This window comes from Salvelinus alpinus, chromosome 14, assembly GCF_045679555.1.
Source record: "Salvelinus alpinus chromosome 14, SLU_Salpinus.1, whole genome shotgun sequence".
Lineage (NCBI taxonomy): Eukaryota > Metazoa > Chordata > Actinopteri > Salmoniformes > Salmonidae > Salvelinus > Salvelinus alpinus.
The window spans coordinates 31,821,850-31,843,066 of NC_092099.1; the positions used below are offsets into that span (position 1 = coordinate 31,821,850).

At 43.6% G+C, this 21,217-nt stretch overlaps 1 protein-coding gene and 1 pseudogene across 1 annotated transcript; both read right to left on the minus strand.

Annotated features, from left to right (window-relative positions):
* Positions 1–9,418: 9,418 nt before the first annotated feature.
* Positions 9,419–10,710, minus strand: il17d (interleukin 17d). The gene is made up of 2 exons (XM_071341223.1): positions 10,161–10,710; positions 9,419–10,075 (listed from the first exon to the last, which is right to left on the minus strand). Exons 1-2 carry the CDS (start codon positions 10,457–10,459, stop codon positions 9,754–9,756), a joined length of 621 nt encoding a protein of 206 aa, XP_071197324.1. The 5' UTR covers positions 10,460–10,710; the 3' UTR covers positions 9,419–9,753.
* Positions 10,711–11,139: 429 nt separating this feature from the next.
* On the minus strand, positions 11,140–20,905 carry LOC139538242 (intraflagellar transport protein 88 homolog; annotated as a pseudogene).
* Between the last annotated feature and the right edge of the window lie 312 nt (positions 20,906–21,217).

A 21,217-nucleotide genomic window follows, 5' to 3' on the forward strand; every position in this document is an offset into this window, starting at 1 on the left:
TCACTTACAGGCTCTAACCAATAGTGCGAAAAAAAGGTGTGTGTGTGTGTGTAAGTAAAGAAATAAAACAGTTTGAAAATTAGAGTAGCAAGGCTATATACAGACACCGGTTAGTCAGGCTTATTGAGGTAGTATGTACACGTAGGTATGGTTAAAGTGACTATGCATATATGATGAACAGAGTAGCAGTAGCGTAAAAAGAGGGGTTGGCGGGTGGAGGGACACAATGCAGATAGCACGATTAGCCAATGTGCGGGAGCACCGGTTGGTCGGGCCAATTGAGGTAGTATGTAAATGAATGTATAGTTAAAGTGACTATGCATATAAGATAAACAGAGAGTAGCAGCAGCGTAAAAGAGGGGTTGGGGGGGGCACACAATGCAAATAGTCCGGGTAACCATTTGGTTACCTGTTCAGGAGTCTTATGGCTTGGGGGTAAAAACTGTTGAGAAGCCTTTTTGTCCTAGACTTGGCACTCTTGGCACATCCTGACAGATGTCTTGAGATTGCTTCAATATATCCACATAATTTTCCTACCTCATGATGCCATCTATTTTGTGAAGTGCACCAGTCCCTCCTGCAGCAAAGCACCCCCACAACATGATGCTGCCACACCAGTGCTTCACGGTTGGGATGGTGAACTTCGGCTTGCAAGTCTCACCCTTTTTCCTCCAAACATAACGATGGTCATTATGGCCAAACAGTTTTATTTTTGTTTCATCAGACCAGAGGACATTTCTCCAAAAACTACGATCTTTGTCCCAATGTGCAGTTGCAAACCGTAGTCTGGCTTTTTTATGGCGGTTTTGGAGCAGTGGCTTCTTCCTTGCTGAGCGGCCTTTCAGGTTATGTCGATATAGGACTCGTTTTACTGTGGATATAGATACTTTTGTACCTGTTTCCTCCAGCATCTTCACAAGGTCCTTTGCTGTTGTTCTGGGATTGATTTGCACTTTTCGCACCAAAGTACATTTATCTCTAGGAGACAGAACGCGTCTCCTTCCTGAGCGGTATGACGGCTGTGTGGTCCCATGGTGTTTATACTTGCGTACTATTGTTTGTACAGATGAACGTGGTACCTTCAGACGTTTGGAAATTGCTCCCAAGGATGAACCAGACTTGTGGAGGTCCACAATTTTTTTTCTGAGGTCTTGGCTGATTTCTTTTGATTTTCCCATGATGTCAAGCAAAGAGGCACTGAGTTTGAAGGTAGGCCTTGAAATACATCCACAGGTACACCTCCAATTGACTCAAATGATGTCAATTAGCCTATCAGATGCTTCTAAAGCCATGACATAATTTTCTGGAATTTTCCAAGCTGTTTAAAGGCAGTCAAGTTAGTGTATGTAAACTTCTGACTCACTGGAATTGTGATACAGTGAATTATAAATGAAATTATCTGTCTGTAAACAATTGTTGGAAAAATTATTTGTGTCATGCACAAAGTAGATGTCCTAACCGACTTGCCAAAACTATAGTTTGTTTACAAGAAATGTGTGGAGTGGTTGAAAAACAAGTTTTAATGACTCCAACCTAAGTGTATGTAAATTTCCGACTTCAACTGTACCTACTCGTCAAATCAAATTTTATTTGTCACATGCCCCAAATTCAACAGGTGTAGACCTTACCGTGAAATGCTTACTTACAAGCCCTTAACCAACAATGCAGTTCAAGAAAATATTTACTAAATAAACAAATATAAAACATTTAGTTAAATAACACAATAAAATAATGAGGCTTTATACAGGGGGTACCGGTATCGAGTCAATTAGCTGGGTTACAGGTTAGTCGAGGTAATTTGTACATATAGGTGGGGTAAAATGACTATGCACAGATAATAAACAGTGAGTATCAGCAGTGTAAAAACAAAAGGGGGGGAGGGGTCAATGTAAATAGTCAGGGTGGCCATTTGATTAATTGTTCAGCAGTCTTATGGCTTGGGGGTAGAAGCTGTTAACTTCTCTAGGGTAGGGGGCAGCATTTTCACGTTTGGATGAAAAACATACCCAAATTCAACTGCCAGTTACTCATCGCCAGGAGATAAGATATGCATATTATTAGTAGATGTGGATAGAAAACACTCTGAATTTTCGAAAACTGTTTGAATCATATCTGTGAGTATAACAGAACTTATTTAGCAGGTGAAACCCCGAGGACAAACCAGAAATTTTAATTTTTTGAGGTCATTGTCTTTTCAATGAGATTTCATTGGGAAACCAGATTTCTAAGCAACTTGCTTGCAGTTCCTACGGCTTCCACTGGATGTCAACAGTCGTGAGAAATAGGTTGAGGTTATTCCTTTGTGTAATGAAGAAATACGGCCATCTTGAAGTCGAGGCACTCCTGGTGTCCTAGACATGCGTTTCAATCAAACAGAAGGCATGCTACATATCGTTTTAATCCTGTATTGAACACATATCACCCCGTCTTCAATTTTATCGATTATTAATGTTAAAAAATACCTAAAGTTGTATTACATAAGTAGTTTGACATTTTTTGGCAAAGTTTACAGGTAACCTTTGATATATTTTGTCGTCATGTTTGAGCAAGTTGGAACCGGTGTTTTTCTGGATCAAACGCGCCAAATAAATGGACATTTTGGACATATATCGACGGAATTAATCGAACAAAAGGACCATTTGTGATGTTTATGGGACATATTGGAGTGTGCGATTGAGATTGCGTCATCTGTGAATCTGTTGGGGCGCTATGCGAATTGGAGTGGGTCTAGGGTTTCCGGGATTAAGGAGAAATGTTGATGTGAGCCATGACCAGCCTTTAAAAGCACTTCATGGCTACCGACGTGAGTGATATGAGGCGGTAGTCATTTAGGCAGGTTACCTTCGCTTTCTTGGGCACAGGGACAATGGTGGTCTGTTTGAAACATGTAGGTATTACAGATAGGTATTACAGACTCGGTCAGGGAGAGGTTGAAAATGTCAGTGAAGACACTTGCCGTATGCTCTGAGTACACGTCCTGGTAATCCGTCTGGCCCTGTGGCCTTGTGAATGTTGACCTGTTTAAAGGTCTTGCTCACATCGGCTATGGAGAGCGTGATCACACAGTCGCCCAGAACAGCTGGTGCTCTCATGCATGCTTCAGTGTCTGAGGGGGGGTAGTACGTCTGTCAGCCTGTCTGGTAGACTTGCATCACTGGGAAGCTCACGGCTGGGTTTCCCTTTGTTATCCGTAATAGTTTGCAAGTCCTGCCACACCCGATTAGCGTTGGAGCCGGTGTAGTAAGATTCGAACTTAGTTCTGTATTGACGCTTTGCCTGTTTGATGGTTCCTCGGAGGGCATAGCGGGATTCCTTATAAGCGTCCGGATTAGTGTCCCGCTCCTTGAAAGCGGCAGCTCTAACCTTTATCTTGAAGAGGATGTTGCCTGTAATCCATGGCTTCTGGATGGGATATGTACAGTAGGTACGGTCACTGTGGGGATGACGTTGTCGATGCAGTTATTGATGAAGCCGGTGACTGAGGTGGTATACTCCTCAATGCCATTGGATGAATCCCAGAGAATATTCCAGTCTGTGCTAACAAAAACGTTCTGTAGTGTAGCATCCACGTCATCACTGGTACTTCCTGCATTCGTTTTTTGGCTTTAAAGCAGGAATCAGGCGGATAGAATTATGGTCAGATTTGCCAAATGGAGGGCGAGGGAGAGCTTTGTATGCTTCTGTGTGTGGCATAAAGGTGGTCTAGTTTTTTGTCCTCTGGTTGCACATGTGACATGCTGGTAGAAATGATATAAAACAGATTTAAGTTTGTCTGCATTAAAGTCCCCGTCGCTAGGAGCGACGCTTCTGTATATACAGCTCGTTGAGTGCGGTCTTAGTGCCAGCATCGGTTTGTGGTGATAAATAGACGGCTACGAAAAATATAGATAACCTCTTTTGGTATATATTGTGGTATTATTATCATAAGGTACTCTACCTCGAGACTTCCTTAATATTAGACATCGCGCACCAGCTGTTATTGACAAATAGACACACACCACCACTCCTCGTCTTACCGGACATAGCTTTTCTGTCCTGGCGATGCATGGAAAACCCAATCCAACTGTATATTATCTGTGTCATCGTTCAGCCACGACTCGGTGAAATATAAGATATTATAGTTTTTAATGTCCTGTTGGTAGGATAGTCTCGAACGGAGCTCATCCAGTTTTTTCTCCAGTGATTGCACCATGACCAATAGAACGGATGGTAGAGGCGGCTTACCCACTCGCCGACAAATTCTCACAAGGCACCCCGATCTCTGCCTCCTGTACCTCCGTCTTTTCTTCACGTGAATGGCGGGGACTTGGGCCTGGTCTCTGAAAAACAGTATATCCTTTGCATCGGACTCTTTAAAGAAAATCTTTGTTCAGTTCGAGGTGAGTAATTGCTGTTCTGATAACCAGAAGCTGTTTTCGGTCATAAGAGATGGTAGCAGCAACATTATGTACAAAATAAGTTGCGAAAAAAACACACAAAATAGCACAGTTGGTTAGGAGCCCGTAAAATGGCAACCATCCCCTTACGCTACGGTCACAAGGCGCAGGCCTACTTATTGTCCATAGAATTTCTAAGCAAACAGCTGGAGGCAGTGCTTTCTCCTATAGAGCTCCATTTTTATGGAATGGTCTGCCTATCCATGTGAGAGACGCAGACTCAGTCTCGACCTTTAAGTCTTTATTGAAGACTCACCTCTTCAGTAGGTCCTATGATTGAGTGTAGTCAGGCTCAGGGGTGCGACGGTGAACGGCAAGGCACTGGAGCGACGAACCGCCCTTGCTGTCCCTGCCTGGTCGGCTCCCCTCTCTCCACTGGGATTCTCTGCCTTTTTTATGAGGGACTGAGTCACTGGCTTACTAGTGCTCTTCCATACTGTCCCTACTTGCCCCCTACTTGCCTGTCCCAACTTGCCCTCTAAATACACCTCTGCTGTCTTCAACCAGGATCTCAGCAATCACTGCCTCATTGCCTGCATGCGTGATGGGTCCGCGGTCAAACGACCACCGCTCATCACTGTCAAACGCTCCCTAAAACACTTCAGCAAGCAGGCCTTTCTAATCGACCTGGCCCGGGTATCCTGGAAGGATATTGACGTCATCCAGTAGAGGATGCCTGGTTGCTCTTTAAAAGTGCTTTCCTCGCCATCTTAAAAAGCATGCCCCATTCAAAAAATGTAGAACTAAGAACAGATATAGACCTTGGTTCACCCCAGACTTGACTGCCCTTGACCAGCACAAAAACATCATGTGGCGTTCTGCATTAGCATCGAATAGCCCCCGCGATATGCAACTTTTCAGGGAAGTCAGGAACCAATATACTCAGTCAGTTAGGAAAGCTAAGGCTAGCTTTTTCAAACAGATATTTGCATCCTGTATCATTAATTCCCAAAAGTTTTGGGACACTGTAAAGTCCATGGAGAATAAGAGCACCTCCTCCCAGCTGCCCACTGCACTGAGGCTAGGAAACACTGTCACAACCGATAATTTCAATAAGCATTTTTCCACGGCTGGCCATTCTTTCCACCTGGCTACCCCTACCCCGGCCAACAGCTCAGCACCGCCTGCAGCAACATCCCCAAGCCCCCCCCCCCCCCCGCTTCTCTTTCACCAAAATCCAGACAGCTGATGTTCTGAAAGAGCTGCAAAATCTGGATCCCTACAAATCAGCTGGGCTAGATAATCTGGACCCTCTCTTTCTAAAATGATCCACCGAAATGGTTGCAACCCCTATTACTAGCCTGTTCCACCTCTTTTTCGTATCGTCTGAGATTCCCAAAGATTGGAAAGCTGCAGCAGTCATCCCCCTCTTCAAAGGGGGAGACACTCTAGACCCAAACTGTTATAGACCTATATCCATCCTGCCCTGCCTTTCTAAAATCTTTGAAAGCCAAGTTAACAAACAGATCACCGACCATTTCGAATCCCACCGTACCTTCTCCATGGGTGAAGGTCATGGGTGCACCTCAGCCACGCTCAAGGTCCTAATCAATATCATAACGGCCATCGATAAAAGACAGTACTGTGCAGTCTTCATCGACGTGGCCAAGGCTTTCGACTCTGTCAATCACCGCATTCTTATCGGCAGACTCAATAGCCTTGGTTTCTCAAATGACTGCCACGCCTGGTTCACCAACTACTTCTCAGACAGAGTTCAGTGTGTCAAATCAGAGGGCCTGTTGTCCAGACCTCTGGCAGTCTCTATGGGGGTGCCACAGGGTTCAATTCTCGGGCCGACTCTTTTCTCTGTTTATATTAATGATGTCGCTCTTGCTGCTGGTGATCCACCTCTACGCAGACAACATGATTCTGCATACATCTGATCCTTCTTTGGACACCGTGTTAACAAACCTCCAAACGAGCTTCAATGCTATACAACCCTCCTGCCATGGCCTCCAACTGCTTTTAAATGCTAGTAAAACTAAATACATGCTCTTCAACCAATTGTTGCCCGCACCCGCCCGCTCGGCTAGCATTACTACTCTGGAAGGTTCTGACTTGTGGACAACTACAAATACCTAGGTGTCTGTTTAGAATGTAAACTCTCCTTCCAGACTCACATTAAGCATCTCCAATCCAAAATTAAATCTAGAATCGGCTTCCTATTTCGAAACAAAGCCTCCTTTACTCATGCTGCCAAACATACCCTCGTAAAACTGACTATCCTACCGATCCTTGACTTCGGCGATGTCATTTACAAAATAGCCTCCAACACTCTACTCAGCAAACTAGATGTAGTCTATCACAGTGCCACCCGTTTTGTCACCAAAACCCCATATACTACCCACCACTGCGACCTTATGGTCTCGTTGGCTGGCCCTCACTACATATTCGTTGCCAAACCCACTGGCCCCAGGTCATCTATAAGTTTTTGCTAGGTAAAGCCCCAGTTCTCTACTGCCATTGACTGGAACGAATTGCAAAAATCACTGAACCTGGAGTCTTATATCTCCCCCTCTAACTTTAAGCATCAGCTGTCAGAGCACCTTACCGATCACTGTACATGTACAGAGCCAATCTGTAAATAGCACACCCAACTACCTCCTCCCCATATTGTTATTTATCCTCTTGCTCTTTTGCACCCCAGTATCTCCACTTGCACATCATCATCTGCACATCTATCACTCCAGTGTTAATGCTAAATTGTAAATATTTCACCTCTATGGCCTATTTATTGCCTGACCTCCCTACTCTTTCTACATTTGCACACACTGTACATAGATTTTTCTGTGTTATTGATTGTACGTTTGTTTATGTGTAACTCTGTGTTGTTGTTTTTGTCACACTGTTTTGCTTTATCTTGGCCAGGTTGCAGTTGTAAATGAGAACTTGTTCTCAACTGGCCTACCTGGTTAAATAAAGGTGAAATAAAATAAAATAAATAAAATAGGAGGGGTGCTTCACTTGAGTGGGTTGAGTCAGACGTGATCTTCCTGTCTGGTTTTGTGCCCCCTCGGGCTTGTGTGGTGGAGGAGATCTTTCGTGGGCTATTCTCAGCCTTGTCTCAGGGTAGTAAGTTGATGGTCTGTTGATATCCCTCTAGTGTTGTTGGGGCTGTGCTTTGGCAAAGTGGGTCAGTCTGTTATATCTGGTGTATTTCTCCTGTGTTATCTGTTCTACTGTGTGAATTTAAGAATATTCCCTCTAATTCTCTCTCTCTTCCTGTCTACCCCCCTTCCCCCAGAGGACCTGAGCCCTAGGACCATGCCTCAGGACTACCTGGCCTGATGACTCCTGGCTGTCCCCAGTCCACCTGGTCATGCTGCTGCTCCAGTTTCAACTGTTCTGCCTGCGGCTATGGAACCCTGACCTATTCACCGGACGCACTACCTTGTCCCGGACCTGCTGTTTTCGAACCTCTCTCTATCTACCGCACTTGCTGTCTCTAACTCTGAATGCTCTGCTATGAAAAGCCAACTGACATTTACTCCTGAGTTACTGATCTGTTGCACCCTCTACAACCCTGCTGGTCATCTATGAACGTTTGAACATCTTGAAGAACAATCTGGCCTTAATGCATGTACTCTTATAATCTCTACCTGGCACAGCCAGAAGAGGACTGGCCACCCCTCAGAGCCAGGTTGCTCTCTTGGTTTGTTCCTGGTTTTCTAGGGAGTTTTTCCTAGCCACCGTGCTTCGTTGTTTGGAGTTTTAGGCTGGGTTTCTGAATAGCACTTTGTGACATCTGCTGATGTAAAAAGGGCTTTATAAATACATTTGATTAATTGATTGATATTGTTGATAATTTTAACTTGTCTTAAAGCTTTTATGATAGGCCTAGTAGGAGGATAGGTTATTGGCCATTTAGTTTTAAACCTCGCATGGAGGGTCAAGGTTTTTCCGCCCCGCACGGATCATTTATTTCTTAATAAGCTTAAACTTTATTAAAGTTGTCATTCAATGTTTCTATAGGCTATTAATGTTATTAGTTCCATGGCTACCTTATGTTTTTAGGCTATTCAAACAATGTTTTGAGATGGATTCTTTATTCATCGTTTTATCAGGAGAAAGCCATGCAGCCAAAAGTCATACAAAGCCTATCAAATGGAGAGAGAAGGGAATATAGCCTATGTTTTTTTTTAAACCACTAGACACAATATAATTAGTAATAGGTTTAGGCTATGAGGCCCATGCATCCGCTCTGTCTTGACTACATTCCTCTCTTGCGTTCTGTATATAACATATTTATTGAAATAGGAATAGGAAAATTACTCGAGTGCTGCCCTGCTGTGCACTGCTGACTCTGTTTTTTACTGCGCTGCGCCAGTAAAGATCAAATAGGCTAAACCATCATCTGTTACATCACTATGTCGTCACCATCGACAATGGCTGTCAATCATCGTCGATAGACGATACTATCGTAATATCGGCCAACCCTACTGGTAAGGCATTCCGGATTATAGATTTGCCTTTGGTGACGGGAAAAGTTTCTCAAATAGGTAAACCAGAGGACTGGTAAACATATTTCGTGGTACAGAATGTCGTCTTCAGTGACGGGAGATCTCTGTACAGATCTAACGGAGCAAAGAGGCTTTCCAATTGCTACCTTATTTCTTAGCTCAATCGTCTGGTACGTTGTCAAGGAGGGCGGGCAGGTATGTTGCGAAGCAGAGGATCACTGGTTCGAATCCAGTATGGGACAGTGGAGGAAGCTAAGCTGTTCGCAGCACATTGACCGCAATTACACATGCTAACATTGTGATGTCATATTCCAGGATAGCTTGTCTGAGCGCACTCCTGTCCCGAGACAACCCTTTGTTTATAAATGTCCTTACTGGCGTGATGTCTGGCATTCATCCATCCCACAGAACTGACTTGACTGATGTTGTCTGTGACTGTCGCAAGGAAGGCCAACTTGTTGGGCAATGTCCATTGCCTGTCAGACTTCCAACGTTTCATTTTGGGGACCATGATAACAAAGACTCGGGAGATGGTTTTTAATGATTTCTTATCCCTTATGACAGAATTATGAAGTGAATAATGGTATTCATGTATGCTTGACCTCAGTGTAAATAATATTTCATACACACACAGAAAATAAAAACTGTTATGAAGGCCTGGAAACATGCTTAGATGATCATGAAATATAATTCCATTCACCAGCAGGTGGCAGTGTGTGTCTAGAGTTAAATTACTGTTCAAAAGCTGCTGCTGCTAGGTACACCGTGTTGTGTTATACAGCCAACCATATATTTTCATACATATTCATACATATTATACAGCCCTTTATTCTATTGCCTTGCTTTCCATGGATGTTTTATATGTTCTTGTCGTTGGAGCTGAGCTCGTCAGCTTTTGTGTGTTCTCTCTCCAGGCTCTGGTTGCTGCTCTGCGCATCCCTATCCTTCTCCAGCAGGGGAACACAGGTGCACCCCACGGCCACAGATACGTAGCTCTCTGTGTATGAGTGGCGCCCCCCAACGCAGGACCCTGTGCGTCGCAGGATGACGGAGGGCATGTACACAGGGGTGCTGCGGTACTGGTCGCTCTCCTGACCAAACGGTCCTATCAGACAGCCTTTACACAAGCAATATGCCTCGGGTATGAACCTGGGATACCTGGCGGGGTCGTGGGAGATCCTGTTGAAGGAGAACCATAGATAATTATATTGACCCATTCATAATTACTGTGGCCCTCTTGACATTTAGACCCAGGTATTCCTACCTGTATGCCCAGGGAGACAGGCTGAGAAGGTTGACGGGGATCCGAGACTTCCTGTCGGGGACAGGGCGTCCCGCTGATGGGCAGGTGAGATTCTTCCGCTCCAATGGTGCAAGCTGCAGAGTGTGGTGGAACGCACTCAGGACGCCCACCGAAAGCCGCCCAAACATTTGCTCGAGGATTTCTTCCGGTAAGTCCAAACACTGCCGACCCCGGGTGGACTTCTTGGACACTTTGGCTACCGATGCCATATCGCATAACAGCACCAGAAGCAAACACACGAAAGATACTCCACCAAACATCGTTGCGCACTTCTGTTGGACACGAAATAGTAAACTTTTACTGCAAAAATAAAATGTATTGTCGGGCTATACAGCATCGGGTTAGAACCCCTTATATAGTTTTTGACGTCTGCGAAAACTTCAGTCTGTTGTCGGGTCCTCCCATGTAATTCTTGTTGCGCAGATGGAAACATTGCACTGCGCTCTGAGTCACTCGAATGGTTGCCGAACTGCAGGTACTCATCCAGCTATTTTCCACTCTGAAATATTTTCGGGATAGAATGTTGAACAGATTGGCTGGCACGGAGAGCCGTAATAGGAAATGTTCGGTTGATTATCACAATAATTCATCCACCTGCGCTCGGGAAAGGTTCATACTTTCAACTGTCCGTATCTACAATGCAATATTTTAAAGGTGGAGTTGTGTTGTATAATGCGGAGTGCCTGGATACAGCCCTTAAATGTGGTATATTGCCCATAGACCCCAGAGGTGCCTTATTGCAATTATAAACTGGTTCCCAACATAACTAGAATAGTAAAAATAAATGTTTTGTCAAATCCGTGGTATACAGTCTGATATACCACAGCTTTCAGAAAATCAGCATTCAGGGCTCGAACAACCTGGTTTATAATTAATATTTTCAACACCCAAACCCATGCATCCAAAATTAACAAGAGCAACAATGTATGGTGACATTTTTTTTATTATCTGAAAATAGACAAATCAGATGCATATATGCACTTCTTTGCCTCAGTCAGAACACAAAAAGCCAGGGAAGAATTGCGAATTACAATTAATAGTGCTTTGCAATATAAACATATTTTATAAAGTATACATTTAAATGAAGAGCCTCTAAACTGGGTTAAAACTGTATTACTGTCCTGAGGTTACCATAGAGTTAATAACAATGGATTTTCGCAGAAAGTTTCCAGGTGATAAAATGCATCCAGGCTAGCATATGGGAAAATAATCATCTCAGTTTGCACCACTCTGGTGGAATGTGATGTATAGATTCTTTGAACTTGTTGTTCACAAATAACCTTATGATCCGGATCCATGCTATAGTAGCGGGTCCAAGATCCAGGACCAGAGTACCAGGTATTGTAATGCGTCAGCGCGAGTCGCATGGAACCTTTTTGCCCATTGTAAACAAGCTACCTAGCTAGCTCACTAACATCATGTAAAATGTGCGGCTTGCTAATCGCACCCTGAAACTGTTATTTTCAGGTCTTGTGAAAGCGAAACATATTCTGTAGAATTCTCACAAACGCTCCACGAAACTGAACCAGTGTACCGAATTTCATATGTGAAAACACCCTTACTGTCAAGGAGGGGAGGAGGAAATCAGGGGAACTTGGAACTGGCTACTCCGGTAGTAGGTCGTCTCCCAACTCTTCATCAGCAAAGTCGTCATCCTCTATGTGCTTCTTGGATGCAGTCTTTGGTGGATCCACATAGGAGGCATCTACACACACACAAACACATTCAGTTACTATTGATCATCATATTGCACACATGATCACTCGCCATATGTGGCAACTGTGTACCACACTCTGTACCACACAACTGTGTACCACACTATAAACTATCGTAGCAGCACAGACTAAAAATATTGTAAGGGGAACACAAGACCAATCCCCTGAAAATCAATGTTAGGAAAGAGAGGGTAAGTTACTTCATGAAGGTGACAGCTGTGTTAGTGCTGACAGAGAGGTAGAGTGTGTGGTCTATGGTCCACTGCCTATAGACAGATGGATGGTATACTGCTTCTCTCTCTATAAGTCTGTCTGTTTAGTCTGGGCCTCTGTAATGCTTCTGTCCACAAGGTGTTAAGATGGATCAGGGGCCTAATGTGAAAATGATGGCAGAGAGGAAAGAGTTGGAACACCATTGAAAGACTGTGGTAGAGTTGTACAATGGAAGACAAAAAACCTACACTGCACATCTTCACTGTTGAAGGTGGAGGGAGGCAGTGTGTATGTCTCACTGGCTGCTGACCTCGTAGGGTTCGTTGGTGCCAGGCAGTGCCTTCATCTTTGCGCTCAGCCTTGGCGCTGGTGCCATGGCTGCGGTGCCCACTGTCTGAGAAAATGACACAGGATGAACCTGCTTGCCTACTGTTGGAACTGGCCCCTTCATTACCCTGTAACTGCATGGATCACATTTAGCAATGATTGTTACACTCTGTTAGAGAGGGATAAACAATGAGAGGCTGTTTAATACCACATGCTTCTCTTTCCTCTGTGTGTGTTTGAGAGAAAGAAGGAGGGAGAGGGAATGTGTGGCAGCTCTAGGCTCAGATGATAGGTCCGTATGGCGGTCCAGAAAAGTGGGGGACAGGCAAGAGACACTCACATCTGGCAACCAGGTAGTCATGGAAACAATTCCAACCACAAAAACAGGAAGAGGAGGAGGCCCAATATTCCGTTGGGCCTCACAATCCTCAAATCACAGCCTTTCAAAGGCCCCACTCACCAAAAAAATGCAGTGAGATTTCTAGTGGAAAAGCAACCCCTTTTTCTGCCTCAAAACTGAGAAAAAAATGTATTGCACATACCATGAGTGTCTAGCTATGTATTTCCCTGTCAAAGGGTCAGCTGTCAACTGTTGGTGTGATCAGACCTCCCTGCGCAAGAAGAGGGCAGCTTACACATTTAGATCAAAGGGCACCATTGATTTGGAAGTGTCTGAGAAGTGCTTTTAAACTATACTGGATCCTCAGTTACAGAGTAGTCATAAGTAGATGACTTTGCTGAAGTAAAATAACCGTAATAACCCCAGTTTCTAAATAACGACCACTCCAAAATGTGCATGTATAAGCACTATGTATTCCGAGTTAGTAGTCAAGAGGGTCAAAAGAGGGGAAACTCTTAGGGGTGTATGCAAGAAGGGAGGTTCTCTCAAATATCTGAGAGTATTTTCAGGTCTCTCTTTGCAATGTGATCAGTGCAAACATTCTCTTGAGGTGGCGAGTTACAGGAGGGAGTCATTCCTGGCATACATAGCTAACAGCAGCCTGCTAGAAGATTTCTTGGACGCTGTGAATTGGGAATGTAGAGCTATACTGTAGTTCAGTCATTGAAATTGAGAATTCAAATGTTTGTGTTTCTTTTTCTAACATACTGGAAAACGTTTATTCCTTTACTTTTACCTAAACAGTTACTTTATACCTTAACACTTTCACCTGGCTTAGTGTATTTGACAAACGACAAAAAAATGTAGTCAGATTACTTTCATGAGAAATGGCGTAAAGTAATGCGTGACTTTTTCAAATTGGGTAGCATTATTACAGTTACTTTGTCAAACAACGCGTGCGTTACTTTCAGAATCATATCTCTACCGGGCAAGTTTCCATGATCCAATCTCGACTTGTTCCTCATTTAGCTCTCGGGGGAGCGGAGAAAGGGTGTTTGGAGAAATGTCATGACAGCTGCTGTCCATAGAAATGTATAGGAGGGTGCACCTCTGATCTTTGCCATTGATCGCTTCTGTGATAGCAAAGCCCACAGAGGGCTTCCCCCATCTAGTGGCAAGTGTGCCCTCTATACATCTCTATGAGTCCGTGTACATGCAGTTTATAACCAGAACTGGCAGCTCGAGAGAGATTTTGAATGAAAAGATAGGAAATCTGTACAGATGTTTGGCTTACAGTATATATGGCTAATTATGTAGCCCATGAGATAGTCTACAAGTTCTGCGCTATCACAGGAAAGCAGTGCACCAGATGAAAGACATTGATGCTCAAACCTGAGTTAGTAAGTAGCCTGTTTGGTAGAGCGCGCAGCTCACCATGCTCCCTCCAGCAGTCAAACAAACAGATATTTTTCATAAAAGTAACACAAATAAATAATGCCTTAAATGTAACGACTAATAACTTTAAAGTAACTAATCCCAACACAGCAGAGGACTGTGTTTAGGCCCTGGATGAGAGAGAGAGAACAGATCCAGAAGAAAAACGTGGAAAGAGCAAAGGAAGACAGAAGAATGACAGGGAAGAACAAGGATAGTTTAAAGGATCAAGCTAGAGCAGCATGAAGCGAGCACAAAGGGAATTTAAAATGGCAGTTGGAGAGTAAATAGTGTGGTGTGTCTTTGTGTAAAGGGTTAGCACACTGTTTGTGTGATCTAATGAGGATCCTAATAAAACACCAAATACCAGACCAATCTGCCACACAAACAAAGTGTACCACTGTCCTGCTCATCTGCTTTGTTATCCATCTCTGAAGTGCCATAAGAGAATAAAAAAGAGTAAATGACTGAAAGACTAAGCTTGTGTAAACATTTGTACAGGCCACTTCACTACCGAGTGCTGATGGAGGATTAGCTGTGTTTTTTAAAAACATGGAATATGGCATGATAATTATTGCTTCAACACTGAAAACATCAGCAAGTATACTGCATACTGTAGAACTAAGCCATTACTATTATAACATAAAATGGCAGAGCATATCTAGTGTAGGAAACCACAATAACTAGTCTGGTTGTAACGGGTGTCCTCCTCCTCTTCAGACGAAGAGGAGGAGTAGGGATTGGACCAAAGTGCAGCGTGATATTTGGACATAATGAAGTTTATTAAAGTACTGACGAAAACCGAAAACACTTCAACAAACTACAAAATAAGAAAACGACGTAGACAGACCTGAACATGGAACTTACATAAATGCACGAAGAATTCACGAACAGGAACGGACTACATCAAACGAACAAACAAACCGAAACAGTCCCGTGTGGTGCAACATACACAGACACAGAAGACAATCACCCACAAACAAACAGTGTGAACAGCCAACCTATATATGGTTCTCAATCAGAGGAAACGTCAAACACCTGTCCCTGATTGAGAACCATATAAGGCTAATTACAAGTGACCTAAACATAGAAACACAAAACATAGAATGCCCACCCCAACTCACGCCCTGACCAACTAAACACATACAAAAATAACATAAAACAGGTCAGGAACGTGACACTGGTCATGGACAAATTTCAGAGATTCTTTGGGCAAGTAGTATGTAGTCAATCAAACGCCTTTGACCCTTTATGTGCCAATGACGGTTTCGTAGTAATAATTGTTTTCACATGGTCAAGCCAGAATAACAATGTTGTTTTAACTTGTTCTAGTTAGTACAGAAAAGTGACAGCAGTTGGAACAGCTGGATTAAAAGTATTGGAAAGGGGCACATACTGTATCTACACAGAGAAGACTTGTACCGATGGCCTTCTTAGGTGGGGTGCGGACCGGGTCAGAAGTACCCCTTGTCGAAACACACCCAGGTACAGCAGTGGGGCAAAGAGCGATTATAAAAGGTTAATTGAATAGGTAGGAAAGGGTTACTATCAGAAGAGAAAGTCCGGGTCAGAGATGTAATGGAAATGTATTGGGTTAGGATTAGCGACAGTGGGATTAGACAGATAAACATCATGTCATACTGAAAGTCTGAAACAGCTCTTTTTCTATTACTATCTAATGTCTATTCGTACCAATGGCCTTCTTAGGCGGGGTGCGGACAGGGTTCGGGGTGCCCACTTTCAAGACAGCAGTGAAGAGAAAATAGATAATTGGTGAAATGAATTTTTATGATTGAATACTATCCATATATAACTAAACAGGGTTGGAGATGTGTGTAGACATATGGAGGTGTTCAGGGTCCTGTTGGAGCCGGGTCAATCACCACTGCTGGCGCTGCCCTCTCTCCGGGCCCCTCTAGCACTGCCCTCCCTTGGCGACTTAACCCGCTAGTGTAGAGAGAAAGAGATGTCTCTGTTCAAATCCACCATCAACCAAAACAACAACACAGACACTCTCTGATTTATCCAACTGTTTGTTGGTTTCTATAGTGAAAACAAAGAGACTTGCAGAGAGCAAAAACAGCCACAGACATCATGTCAGCAAAGCTTGGGCCAGTTAACAACAGAGCAGGAATGAGATTTCGCTCCTTAGAAGGACCGTTCTGATCCAAGAAAATCTCAGTGCTGATTTAGGAGCAGATGGTTCTGATTCAGTGAGATGTCGGTATTCTCTGTCTGTTTTCCATAGGAAAGACACAGTGAAGCCAAAGTCTCTAGTGCCTTCAAATGGTGTTGTGTCACTGTCAGTAGGCTTAGACAAGAGTGTAGTTAGTAAGTAGAGTACCTGATCTCCTTCATATTCTCCACCTTCTTCAGTTTGGTGGCGTAGTCCTGGACCTCTTTCAGACCCATGTCTGTGCACAGCCTCACCAGAAGACACAGGCCTGTAGGGGGACATGGGAAAAACACACACCCATAGAGATGTCAGCATCAATACATAATTGTTTATAAACCATTACATTAGAGAAGTAATGCTGAGAGGGCAAGAAGGGATTGGGTGGATTACATTCAACGTTTTCCAGGAATTTCCGTTGGATGTCTTTGTAAGTCTCCAGGGCTTTCTGGTAGTTTCCTGAGGATGAAGGAACAAGGAGCAGCAGTGTTCAAGTTATTGCACATGTAATTATTTCTATCTCGGTAAGGGTGATAACAAATTCATTCTGACAAAATGTTTTATTTACATAATAACTCACTTTGACGTGGATGAAAAACTCACCATTTCTCCTGTAGCAGCTGGTCACCATAAACTGCCACTTCACTTTTTATTTATTTATTTATTTCACCTTTATTTAACCAGGTAGGTTAGTTGAGAACAAGTTCTCATTTGCAACTGCGACCTGGCCAAGATAAAGCATAGCAGTGTGAACAGACAACAACACAGAGTTACACATGGAGTAAACAATAAACAAGTCAATAACATAGTAGGGGGAAAAAAGAAAAAAAAAGAGAATCTATATACAATGTGTGCAAAAGGCATGAGGAGGTAGGCAATAAATAGGCCATAGGAGCGAATAATTACAATTTAGCAGATTAACACTGGGGTGATAAATCATCAGATGATCATGTGCAAATAGAGATACTGGTGTGCAAAAGAGCAGAAAAGTAAATAAATGAAAACAGTATGGGGATGAGGTAGGTAAATTGGGTGGGCTATATACCGATGGACTATGTACAGCTGCAGCGATCGGTTAGCTGCTCAGATAGCAGATGTTTAAAGTTGTTGAGGGAGATAAAAGTCTCCAACTTCAGAGATTTTTGCAATTCGTTCCAGTCGCAGGCAGCAGAGAACTGGAAGGAAAGGCGGCCAAATGAGGTTTTGGCTTTAGGGATGATCAGTGAGATACACCTGCTGGAGCGCGTACTACGGGTGGGTGTTGCCATCGTGACCAGTGAACTGAGATAAGGCGGCGCTTTACCTAGCATAGCCTTGTAGATGACCTGGAGCCAGTGGGTCTGACGACGAACATGCAGCGAGGGCCAGCCGACTAGAGCATACAGGTCGCAGTGGTGGGTGGTATAAGGTGCTTTAGTAACAAAACGGATGGCACTGTGATAAACTGCATCCAGTTTGCTGAGTAGAGTATTGGAAGCTATTTTGTAGATGACATCGCCGAAGTCGAGGATCGGTAGGATAGTCAGTTTTACTAGGGTAAGTTTGGCGGCGTGAGTGAAGGAGGCTTTGTTGCGAAATAGAAACAGCAATATTATAGTGAGATGAGGACTACAGACTTACTGGATTAGTGTGGCTCAAAGTACTGGAGTCTAAGGCCTAAGACTTGAGTTCGCATGAAACGACTTGACAAGTTATCAATACTGCAGGGGCATGATACAACATTACTTTGTCCCCAGGCTACTGGGCAGATATGCCAGAATAGAGGCACAACAAACAAAGCATATCACTTGTTACATTATGATGTACAAACTCAAGACACATACACAGCAATATTATAGTGAGATGAGGACTACAGACTTACTGGATTAGTGTGGCTCAAAGTACTGGACGGCTTTCTCACAGAACTGAGTGTCAATGTAGTAGGCCCCCAGCCACTCAATAACGTCAATGTTGGAGGGGGAATACCTCAAGGATTGAACAAGAACAAAGACCATGGAGACAGTTCAGATTTCACTCAAAGTCTTCATGCGACTGATTTTTGTAATCAACTACAGTAGTTCCTACAATTTAGACTTGTGAATCAAAATAATATACAGATACATTGTGATAAGCATTGAAACTTAGAAGTATATCATGATTATCTGATGATAGAAAATCCCAGTACTGCGTTGAGAGAGATTGACCTCGTAGTAGTACTGGAAGGCCTTAGACTTGTCTCCCTCGCTGTCGTAGAGCTCTCCCAGTTCGGCCATCACCTGGGGGTCTGTGGGTGTCACACGAATCAGCTGCATCAGCCACTCTATGGTCTGATGGGGGTCCTCCAACATCTCAAAGCTGAGCTGCAGTCAAGGATCACATATACGCAAAACATGTAGCCCTCTATATATTATAATAACGCTCTAAGTTGTAGACAAGCGCTCCTTAAATAACATTGTTTTTAGGCAACGCTCAAAGACCCAGTATTCTGTGAGGATACAGATTGGCTAGCTGCCACATGACCTGAGCGCTGTTCCTCAGGATGGCTTTGAGCTTCAGGAAACCTCCAGACGCCCCAGACGCTTATAGGTCAGACCTGAGGAAAAAGCACATTCTGTGAGAAAAGGAAGACTACGGCGCAAGATTAATAATAGCATATTAAACAGATCCCTGAGCTCCCAATGATCTTGCTGAGTCCTGACTGTTTTATTTACCCAGGTTATATACAGTAGGGCCTCAGTGCAGGACAAGTCGTTCCGGAGAGCCTCCTTTTAGAACTCTGTAGCCTTCTCATAGTCCTTCTTCACAAACACTGTATCGTCCTTGTTGATGAGCGCCGCTGGGTTGTAGCGGTCGGCCGTCATGGCCAGGTCAGTATAGCGGTCAGCCTGGTCATAGTCCTTCTTGTGATGGGTCAGAGGTAATCTCACCAAGAGATCTACATATGTCATACAGTTCAAGGAAGTACGCTAATGATGATTGAATATAGGAGTATTTCCCTAATATGACTATATAATATCGATAATCAGAATGAGAGGGTCTTACCAGGAAGTTGAGGAAGGAGAGCTTAGTGGCTGCAGCACTCTTCACTCTGCTGTCTTTCTTCTCAAACGTCTTCAGAGTCTCCTCAGCCTGTAGAAGGAACCCAATCACTTAGCATCACTATACCATTTACACAGTCATATAGCATACAAACACACACCTCACAACATCTGACAAGGACATTACACATACAAACAAATGAGTATAACACATACCTTGAGCTTAAGAGTCATGGAGAAAAGGAAAACAAACAAAATGGAGGGAGTGAAGAGGAGAAAAGCTGTGGTGAAACAGCTGAAGGGAGAAACTGATACATAGACAGAAAATACAACGTACATACATACAGACAGGATGGAGTGAAAAGGAAAAACATGCAATTTCCTTCATGTGGTACAAGGGAAGACTGTTCATAGTCGGTGACACACACCAACCTGGTTGAAGTCCCTCTGTCTCAGGTAGGTGATGGCTTTGGTGATCTCTAGGTCGTTATACTGGAAACTCTTCACCATGTTCACACACCTACAGAAACAACCACACAGAGTATTGCCATTACTGTACCAAGGGGACGCCAGCCCACATTTACCCTGTATTGCCCTCTAGTGTTGAGGTTTGGAAAAACACTAGTCAAATCCAGCAGCGAATGTTGGGGAGATGAGCTTGGCTCATGTCATGATGAATTTCTCAGCCAGGGCTTTCCTGCAGTCAAGAGAACAGATTCCAGCGGCCAAATACAATGGCTGAAAAATTTCATACAGATGAACAGTGATGTTTTGTATAATGTATGAATAAGACTGTTATCGTTCTCTCTCCATTTGGTGAAGCTTGTCGTTCTTGATGGCTTCAATCACCAGGTTGGCATGGGTGTCATCCTGAAAACAAAACTAACGTAGATGACTTGAGAAGCATAACATGCAGTAAGTCGTACTACAATAGAGCCTAGAACTTTCCATGTGCTGAAGCGTGCAGACTGGACTCATAGTGTAGTGTACACTTCACTGTGCTGACTATGTTCAGTTTGAGAATAGAATAGAAGTGCTCACGTTGGGTGGGATGTACTTGTCGATCCCCCAGAAGACACAGATGAGCTTCGGAAAAGCCTTCTTCATCCTTTCTAAGTCTCCAATGGCGTGGTAACACACAGGATCAAGTTAAAGCTGTTGGGGCTCTCGCTCAGGGCGTCAGAGTACTTGCCCATGGGGATGAAGACCACATTGATGTTCTGCATGATCTTTATCCTTCTGCTTGAAGTAGATGTTGGTCATGTTCACTTTTAACCTTCCTGGAAAGAAAGTAAAAAATAGTTTTCTGACAAACAGGTGTTTGGCCCAGTAATGCTCATCAGTGCTGGTCTGTCATTTCAGTGGCTAATCTAAAATATGACATCCTTCTCCCACCCACCTGCATTACTGAACATCTTGTTCTTTACGATGACCTGGTAAGTGTTCAGGGCCTCTGCGTACATGTCATTGTTAGTGTATTGAGTCTCCAAGTTAATAAAATACCTAAATATCAACTCTGATCCCTGTGATCAGACCAAAATTTACCTTAAAATACATTGCGTCTCACAAGCATGTGAGGTCCAGGTGATGTGTACTGATTAGTATTTCTATTGACAGTTGTTATTGTACTCACAGAGCAGGTAAGGTCCAGGTTGATGTGGTCTGCATTGCCTGATTGCTCCCTCTGTCTCACCAATGCTCTGTCCTTCCACCCTGCCTCTATCTAGGGCAGGGGTTCTAAAACTTTTTTGGCCCATGACCCCATTTTAATACCTGAAAATTCTCGTGACCCCAACCAT

What these genes read in the sequence shown, in the direction of transcription:
- il17d (XM_071341223.1), bottom strand. Translation starts at nt 10,459, where the DNA reads ATGTTTGGTGGAGTATCTTTCGTGTGTTTGCTTCTGGTGCTGTTATGC. An exon ending in CTGTCTCCCTGGGCATACAG is followed by an intron (nt 10,076 to 10,160) that starts GTAGGAATACCT and finishes CTCCTTCAACAG; the next exon opens with GATCTCCCACGACCCCGCCA.